The sequence below is a fragment of the Camponotus floridanus genome, unplaced genomic scaffold (genome assembly GCF_003227725.1).
Source record: "Camponotus floridanus strain SB8 unplaced genomic scaffold, Cflo_v7.5 scaffold12, whole genome shotgun sequence".
NCBI lineage: Eukaryota > Metazoa > Arthropoda > Insecta > Hymenoptera > Formicidae > Camponotus > Camponotus floridanus.
Genome location: NW_020229237.1, coordinates 1,974,627 through 1,983,823, shown reverse-complemented (window position 1 = coordinate 1,983,823; position 9,197 = coordinate 1,974,627). Strand labels below are relative to the sequence as shown.

General features: G+C 31.7%; 3 protein-coding genes across 6 annotated transcripts; 2 read left to right on the top strand and 1 right to left on the bottom strand.

Annotated features, from left to right (window-relative positions):
- Positions 1 to 45: 45 nt before the first annotated feature.
- LOC105259003 (centromere protein L-like) lies at positions 46 to 1,881 on the top strand. The gene is made up of 5 exons (XM_011270656.3): positions 46 to 357; positions 661 to 869; positions 993 to 1,372; positions 1,471 to 1,636; positions 1,771 to 1,881. The coding sequence occupies exons 1-5, from the start codon at positions 156 to 158 to the stop codon at positions 1,864 to 1,866; spliced, it is 1,053 nt and encodes a 350-aa protein (XP_011268958.1). The 5' UTR covers positions 46 to 155; the 3' UTR covers positions 1,867 to 1,881.
- Positions 1,882 to 2,123: 242 nt separating this feature from the next.
- On the bottom strand, positions 2,124 to 5,739 carry LOC105259001 (snurportin-1). 4 transcript variants are annotated; one of them, XM_025415420.1, is made up of 6 exons: positions 5,700 to 5,739; positions 3,640 to 3,814; positions 3,057 to 3,303; positions 2,783 to 2,971; positions 2,306 to 2,695; positions 2,124 to 2,223 (listed from the first exon to the last, which is right to left on the bottom strand). In XM_025415420.1, the coding sequence occupies exons 2-6, from the start codon at positions 3,801 to 3,803 to the stop codon at positions 2,191 to 2,193; spliced, it is 1,023 nt and encodes a 340-aa protein (XP_025271205.1). In that variant the 5' UTR covers positions 3,804 to 3,814; positions 5,700 to 5,739; the 3' UTR covers positions 2,124 to 2,190. The 4 variants fall into 4 exon arrangements, with proteins under 4 accessions (XP_025271205.1, XP_025271206.1, XP_025271204.1 ...); XM_025415421.1 differs by lacking the exon at positions 5,700 to 5,739 and adding an exon at positions 4,431 to 4,857; XM_025415419.1 differs by lacking the exon at positions 5,700 to 5,739 and adding an exon at positions 4,168 to 4,342.
- A 2,298-nt stretch (positions 5,740 to 8,037) lies between these two features.
- On the top strand, positions 8,038 to 9,116 carry LOC105259000 (probable 28S ribosomal protein S6, mitochondrial). Its single transcript, XM_011270652.3, has 4 exons — positions 8,038 to 8,239; positions 8,405 to 8,544; positions 8,703 to 8,864; positions 8,986 to 9,116. The coding sequence occupies exons 1-4, from the start codon at positions 8,195 to 8,197 to the stop codon at positions 9,086 to 9,088; spliced, it is 450 nt and encodes a 149-aa protein (XP_011268954.1). The 5' UTR covers positions 8,038 to 8,194; the 3' UTR covers positions 9,089 to 9,116.
- Positions 9,117 to 9,197: the final 81 nt, after the last annotated feature.

The window sequence follows — 9,197 nt, the reverse complement described above, 5'->3', positions numbered from 1 at the left end:
ATCGTATTATCTATGGACAGATTGTGGACTCTAGTGGCCGATCACATATTAGAATAATCCATGCCATATGTATTGGCGCGCGCATGACGTTTATAACCGTTTTGAAATCTTTTCTTGACAATAACTCATCAATGAAAAATAAATAAATAAATTGCATGCAATTACACGTTTCTCGATCTGTATATTTAGTTTCGTCGATCGATAATTTTTCAATTCTTCATAAAATGAATCGCGTAGAAAATGTCAGGTCCAGTGGTATAATGTATACACCGCGAACACCGCAAATGCGAGAACGACAACGATTTAATTTAACTATTAGACCAGATAACGAAGAGGACGATGTTTCAGGACTGGAAGGTACGTAGAATGTTTTATTTTATGTTTGGAAAAAAAAGATTTGGAATTTTAAATATATATAAGTCAATAAAATTGCGATTTAATATATCACAAGAATTTCTCCTATCTTTAATAATTAATCTCCAAAATATCTCGTTTAAATGTATAGATCAAAAATTTCCCTTGTGCTTGAAATATATATTCTGTCACAAATATTTACAATATTTGTTTATATATTTAAATATTACTATATTTTACATTGTTTTTTTATATTTTTTTATATATTATAAATATATAATATAAATATATATAAACTTTTTACAGATTTAGTAGGCCAAACATGGAATGTTTACGCTGTATCTGCTTTATTTGGTTTTCAACAGGATGATATCCATTTTAAATTATATTCAAAAAGACTAAGAGAAGAAATTGCAAGTACTTTATCACATGAAGATGTAACTTACGATGCAAAGTTTTCTATTATGGAAAATGTTGTGCTTAAACCAAATCATGAAAATCATCCAGCAATTAAGGTTAATAGAGAAATATCAATATTTTTCTTATTTAATGACATTTTTATTAAATATCTTAATTAAATATACTTTATATGAAGAATAATAAAATTTGAGAGAGTTTATTTGAAATTTATTTTTTAGATTGAAGTTCTAGCTAAAAATAATGATACTGAGAAAGAAAAATCTCTTTATCAAGGGATATTGTTATCCTGGGATATAACACAATCTGAACAAAGTAAAGAAAATCTCATACGATTACCTCTTCTGTTATGCCGTGGTACTAGTACTGGTATAGATGCAGTACATGCTACAATTATTCGCATGTTTGATTGCTCAATAATTGTGCTACCAGCCAAAGAGTGTGATTTAAGCTGGCTTGTTCCTATTATAATTATGACTAACAAAGAAGAACCTGTAGTTTCTGGTGAAATTCAAATGGTATATACAGTACCAGAATTACCAATTACAGATACTATTACAGTTAAATTTCAAACTGGAGATTTAAGAAAGATATTATCAGCGTACGTATAGTATTAATATTCAATTATGTAAAAATACTTCTAAGATTATTATGGATATACATATTCTATACAATTTTATATTATTTATTAATTTACAGCATTATCACAAATCAAAATGATGAAAATGTATTCCTTAATCGTGAACACATAGAAATCTTTTTTGAAGCCTTACATAAGCAAATGTTAATACTGGGAGGTTTGAAATTAGGATTATGTACATTGCATAGAATTAATCTGCCTGGAATAACTATAATGGAGAACAGAGTGAGTTTGTCTATATTTATATATATCTTTTTTTCTTATTTTATATTAAAATCATTTTATTTTCTTGAAACATATTTGCTATACTTGATATATATTTATAGTCTAATACATCCTTTTTGTATTTTTATTTCTAGATGAAGATAGTGAATGTAGAAATTATGAATAATGTATTATTATATTTAAATGAAAAAGCTCGTGATATATTTCATACAGTACATATTGATATATGAATTTCCTATTTTATATTGTTTTGTAACATATAACTAGTTCTCTAATATATAACTTAAATGCAGTAATTATCATGATTATTACATTAACTACTTAAATTCCACTTATAGTTATTGCTTATTAGTTAAAAAATATCACATTGGTTTTCAACATAAAACATCTATGGCTATTTATTTATTTTATGCATCACATTTATATATTATACATCATTTCATACATCATTTTATTAGAAAAAAAAATATTTGCATATATTCATACATTTGTTAACGTTATTTCTAAAAATTAAATCAAATTTAAGATCATTCTCGTATTTACTTCTATCTTAATTATATTTCTGCCTTAAGTAATTCTATATCCATCTGTAAAAGTAAAAAAAACTTATAAAGAAATATTACAAATAATCAAATTCAATATTCATTACATAACAATATAAAAACTTACGATATTTTTGGTATTCCTTTCTTTATTTTTTTTTTCTATTGTTCTTTTTTTATTTTGTTGCATATAATGTTCAAAATTTAGGTAGTTATCTGGTTTTTCATCAAATGGCGAAGGTACAAATATTCCAAGCACTTCAGGTAACATAAAAGATTTTAACCATGTCACAAGTGGAGTATATCCAAAATAATAATGTGCATTACGATGATAAAATAAAAACCCATCTATAGATTTTAATTCAAGATCAAGTTGTGTCAAAGCAAAACTTAAATCTGAATCACAATTAATATTTTGTAGAGGTAAAATAGGATATTTATTTATATCGGTATCACATTCTTTGAATTCTTTTGTCTCACAGATTTTGTTATTTATCCAATATAACCTCATTTGGGCCTAAAATTTATTTAATTATCATTTTTTGATTAGATAGTTGATATAAACTTCTAAAATATATAAACAGTATCTATATATGTACATTACCTCACAGAATGTGAATGGTAATTGACACCAATACAATACATCCAATATGTAATAAATTTGTTGATCCTTTACCCATATACAATCTACAATCGCAGAATGACGCATATCTGCATCAGAATTTCCACCTGGAAGTGCTGAAGGGAAAGTTTTACGTAGCGCACCATTTCTAGAATATGCCTTTGTTATACCCTAATTTAAATTAAAATCATTATTATTTCATATTTAATAACTAAAGATTTGTTTCAAATAAACACAAGTAGATAAAGATCAATACCTGTCTTGAAATCAATCTAGTTCGTTGCCCTATAGGACATGGAACCATGATCCAATTCTCAGAAAAATCTTGTGGTACATCAAACATCCATTCTGACAGCATCATTCGATTAAATTTTTTATATTTTCGTGGATATCTGGATTGTGAAGAATATTCTTCTACATCCATAGAGTTCTCATTTTCTAATTCAGAGGAATATGTCTCTTCAAATATACCACGTGCAATATTGAATGCTTCATGCCTCTGTCTATAAGTAGAATAGTATATTATGCAATAAAAATAGAAGCTGATAAAAATTTAAATGTAATTATAGCAATTATGTGCAATTAATTATAATAATTGTTAATATGACTAAAAATATGGTTAAAAAACATTGAAATTTGTTTAATTCAGATTAACTTCTTTCAATGATTAAAAAGATTAAATTAGCTATTAAATCCTATTGATCTTTATTGTACTTTATGTGTATCTTTTGCAGGATTTTATAAAATATTTTATATATAATATAAACATTAATCTTTTTCTACATTAACAAAACCTATAGAAATATATAAAATTTTATAAATTATGCAGTATATTATACTCTTTTTGATGTTTCAACAACAGTTGACGTCTTTCTTCTTGATGTGAATTTTCATCAAGTTCCAACTTAGTATTATCTTTTCTGATGCGGTTTTTATAAAATGTCCTACGTACAACTTCTTTCGTATCACAATCAGTCTTGTTATTCAATACTTCTGTTGCCATTTTCTTGTAATCTGTTAAATAGATATAATAAGAATAATTTCTTATTTTGATAGCACAAATAAGTAACATAGGACACAAATTTGTATTTATTTAATTTTTAGAAAAAAGCCATTTTAATATATTTTGTCTCAGAAAATTTATATATTTAATAGAAACAAGATATTAAATAAATAAAGCTATGATCATTTGATATTATTTTACAATATTATTTTACAATAAATTAAAAATTATATTAAAATTGATCACAAGTGCAAATACCTAAAATATTAATCATGTACTACTTTTCAATTTTCATCAATAACGTGTATTGTAAATTTAAAAAAATTTTTTTTTCTTGTTGCAAAAATTCTTATTTTCAAATTACCGTTTTTATCGTATATATGTGATATTTCTTTTTTATATAATTATTTGTATAATTATTATCTCAATCAACGCAACCAATGCATCTTGTGCATCACATACGGATATACAGGTACTTTCCGATTGATGCGCATGAAGCATGAAGTAACAGAAAATGTATAGTTCATGTCACGCATATTATACATTTTCTGTCACTTCATGCGCATCATGCGTGAATCGGAAAGTATCCGTAGATGTGTAGATTGTATAAATATACCATAGACTTACATAGTAAATAAGAACATGAATAAATCGTATAATTTTAACCAATCAAATAGCTGCGTAGCATTTGAAGCTCGAACTTAAGACGATCTCAAACATGGACGTAAGAAATACTGGACAGAGTGTATTGCTGCGTGAGTGAAGCTCAAAGGGTGAGGGGAAAGAAATGTCTACTGCAACGGAATATGAGGCATGTAAGATGGCGACGGATATTAATTTCACGGAGTGTGATATTTTTGAATTTCTTAATATTCAAAAATGATTCGGAATAACACAGCAATTTCAGATGATAGATGATTTCACGGAATCTCTCATATTTTATTCGATTTACGTCCGTGCGACGTGAAAATAGACGCTAAATCTGATGCATCTAAGATGGCCGCGACAATAAACCCCTTACCCCTCAGATTTCACTCCCCTCGTCTAAAAGAGTACTTTATACTCTGTCCAGTATTTCTTACGTCCATGATTTATATAGATTCAAAATACATATACAAAAAAATATTAATTAATCACATCAGCGGTTGAGTCCTTCGAATGCGACCATATTATTTGTACTAGACGAATTATTGATTGATTTTTCCATGCGTATATACTTTACGAATTTTTCGTATATACGACTCACGTGGTGGCCAATCAATTTCCTGCTTCGGCCAAAATAAAATAGCGAGAGATGATTGGCTGGAGGCATTAAAGGTACCTTTATATGGCAGCATCGGAGCGTCCCATTTGACGTTGCAATTGATCAATTAAGGTGCAATTTCATTGACGCTAGAAACCAGCGGCAAATTAAAATAGACTTTCTCTAGATTTGGCATCAATAAAATAAAGTTCAACAGTTTCAACTTTTTCAGTGTGTAAAGCGGCCTTTTCATTGACGCTACTTTTTAGCGTCAATGAAATTGCACCTTAAAGGTGCGGCCTCATTGACGCTAAAAAGTAGCGTCAACCATTGGTTGAACAATGAAGCAACTATACTTACCTCCTTGTTCAACCAATGGTTGACGCTACTTTTTAGCGTCAATGAGGCCGCATCTTAACAGTTGGCAGCCCTACGAGATAGGCTGTGCAGCACTGCGCGTATATAAAATAAATTTGAAATCGCTTCTAGCCTAACCATCTTCACGCGATCGACTTTATTTGAATTGCACGGCATTGCATCGAATTATGATGCGGCGCCGATTTGTTCGAACGTAATTCGGGACATCGCGATACTGTATAAGCGTCGAATGAGCACGAATTGTCACGCAAATATGATAAATCACATTTACTCACCGTTCACCGGCTGTTCCACAGGCCGCACCACTCGCTCGCCTCGGGACGTCCCATTCCGATCTTGATGCACACAAACTCACACGATATCATCAACGCGAACGCGCGACACTTTATTCGGCACTCCCGATATTCGCTCGCATCCGATAATCATCATCAACGGTGCGAATAATGCGACGCAACTTCGCTCCATCTTCGCGATGACGCCATCACTGAATATCGTCAAAAATCGCTGTCGCGCGTTTCCATCGATACATTATGAAAGTCGCGCGATCATCCTTGGACACTTTCGACGCTCGTTCACTCGCGATATTCGTTTAAAAACGGTTAAAAGATGCGAAAAATGCGGACGTACGACGATCCGTGTAACTGCGTATGACTCCGATTCACGTATGACGCGTATGACGTAGAGTCACGCGCTAACATGGCGGCCGAACCAGTGCGCATTCTTTTTCTGCGCACTGGTTCGGCCGCCATGTTGGCGCGTGACTGCTACGTCACTGCTACGTCATACGCGTCATACGTGAATCGGAGTCATACGCAGTTACACGGATCGTCGTACGTCCGCATTTTTCGCATCTTTTAACCGTTTTTAAACGAATATCGCGAGTGAACGAGCGTCGAAAGTGTCCAAGGATGATCGCGCGACTTTCATAATGTATCGATGGAAACGCGCGACAGCGATTTTTGACGATATTCAGTGATGGCGTCATCGCGAAGATGGAGCGAAGTTGCGTCGCATTATTCGCACCGTTGATGATGATTATCGGATGCGAGCGAATATCGGGAGTGCCGAATAAAGTGTCGCGCGTTCGCGTTGATGATATCGTGTGAGTTTGTGTGCATCAAGATCGGAATGGGACGTCCCGAGGCGAGCGAGTGGTGCGGCCTGTGGAACAGCCGGTGAACGGTGAGTAAATGTGATTTATCATATTTGCGTGACAATTCGTGCTCATTCGACGCTTATACAGTATCGCGATGTCCTGAATTACGTTCGAACAAATCGGCGCCGCATCATAATTCGATGCGATGCCGTGCAATTCAAATAAAGTCGATCGCGTGAAGATGGTTAGGCTAGAAGCGATTTCAAATTTATTTTATATACGCGCAGTGCTGCACAGCCTATCTCGTAGGGCTGCCAACTGTTAAATTTTTTCGATCTAACCTAACCTAACCTCTCAGTGCTTTGGATGTCGATGTAAACATAAGCGTATGCTGCTTGGATTTTATTATGCTTTCAAAAATAATATTTAATTATTTCATTAGTGTATTACATTTTATTACGTAGTATATTAATCGTATTAAATGTGCGATGTACAGTTTTACACATTTTAATGAGAAGCATGGACGTAAGAAATACTGGACAGAGTGTATTGCTGCGTGAGTGAAGCTCAAAGGGTGAGGGTAGAGAACCTCTAGGAGAGAGAATGGACAACTGATCATGTGACATGTGATCAAGCTTTTTCATGATTGGCTGGCAGAAAATGTATCAATTTTAGCTATTGCGACGCCAATGCAAAATATGATGCACACAAATAGGTTAATATATGTGTGTCCTATTTGTGTGTCATCATATTTTGCATTGGCGTCGCAATAGCTAAAATTGATACATTTTCTGCCAGCCAATCATGAAAAAGCTTGATCAGTTGTCCATTCTCTCTCCTAGAGGTTCTCTAGGTGAGGGGAAAGAAATGTACTGCAACGGAATATGAGGCATGTAAGATGGCGACGGATATTAATTTCACGGAGTGTGATATTTCTTAATATTCAAAAATGATTCGGAATAACACAGCAATTTCAGATGATAGATGATTTCACGGAATCTCTCATATTTTATTCGATTTACGTCCGTGCGACGTGAAAATAGACGCTAAATTTGATGCATTTAAGATGGTCGCGACAATAAACCGCTTACCCCTCAGATTTCATTCCCCTCGTCTAAAAGAGTACTTTCTTACGTCCATGATCTCAAATATAAGATCGGACTATGAATACCGGCCTTTCACAACTGTATTGTCTAATTACATGCGAATATCTGAGATGTGAATGAGGAAGAAGGAAGAGAAGACTTTCGGTTGCGGTTGGAATTGACCAATGAGAATAGCCAAGCGTCAAATTGCTTTGCTCTGATTGGTCAATTCCAATCGCAACCTATAGTATGATTACGGCTTGGTATCGATACTATTTTGTGCATCTACATATTATATTTCCAATGGTTATTTTATTCCATTGATTATGGGTCTGTTCTTTTCAGCTGCACTGCTGCACTAGTGCAATTAGTTATAGTGAAATAAAATATGTTTGTCTCTTTTTAACTTATTGCACTAGTGCAGCAGTGCAGCTGAAAGAAACAGATTATTGATACTTATTTATATTTTTTCTTTCAAGGAGAAATATTGAATTGTTCGCAAATAGTGAAGTTATATTATTATTATTATTATTAATTTTTTTACTTATTTGAAAATTGTACTTGTGCGCGCGTGTGTGAAGTGACAAATATGCCAACATATGAAATGCCGCTGTTATTACGCATCATGAAAAAGGTATATTTTGTACTGTAATATATGTTAGGTTATGTTTTACAAAATTGCGTTAATTGCATTTATAATCTAATTGATTATTTTATTCATGCGAATAATAGCATACGGATTTTTTTATATAACTTTTCTATTAGAAAATTATTATTATGAATTTGATATATTTTATAGCCCGAACTGGTAGCAACTTTAAAGAGAGCAACCTCAACGATATTCAATACTGGGGGCTTTATTAGAAAAATTGAGAATTGGGGAGTAAAACCACTTCCATGCAAAGCCGTAGCTCATGGACAAGTTCATAGAGAAGCAAAGTAAGATTACACTTATAACACCATTAAATAGAATTTAAAGAAAGTGTAGCTTAATATAGTTTTGTATTTAAACTAGGACCAAGTGCAATTGATCATTTTCTTATTATGTGTTTAACTGGGAAAATATATACATGTATTTTTTGATTTTATATTTTCAGCCATTTTCTTATATATTTTGATGTACCACCAAGAGAACTAGATAAAATTGTAGATGAATGCAACAGAGATATTGATATTGTTAAATTACAAGTATTTAAACAAATGGAACCAAAGAAATGGAATTGTACATTTCATGAGGAAATGTTACCACCACCATACAGGTATATATTTGTTTTTCATAATTTTTATAATATAATTTATATATATATATATATATATATATATATATATATATACACATACATACACATATATTTTAATCACTCTATTTTATTTACATAGACCTGGTGTTCAGAAATTGATGGAATTGGCAAAGAGGCGCAATAATAATAAATATCAATTTAAATATAATAGTGGGTTAAACTATTATCCTTTTAATAAATAATTATAGATTTTTTATTTGTGTATATAGTATTACTTGTTTCAAAATAAAATATATAAAAAAAAATTGAATATACTTAAAATACTATAAACGTCCTATTTAAAAAGAGAAT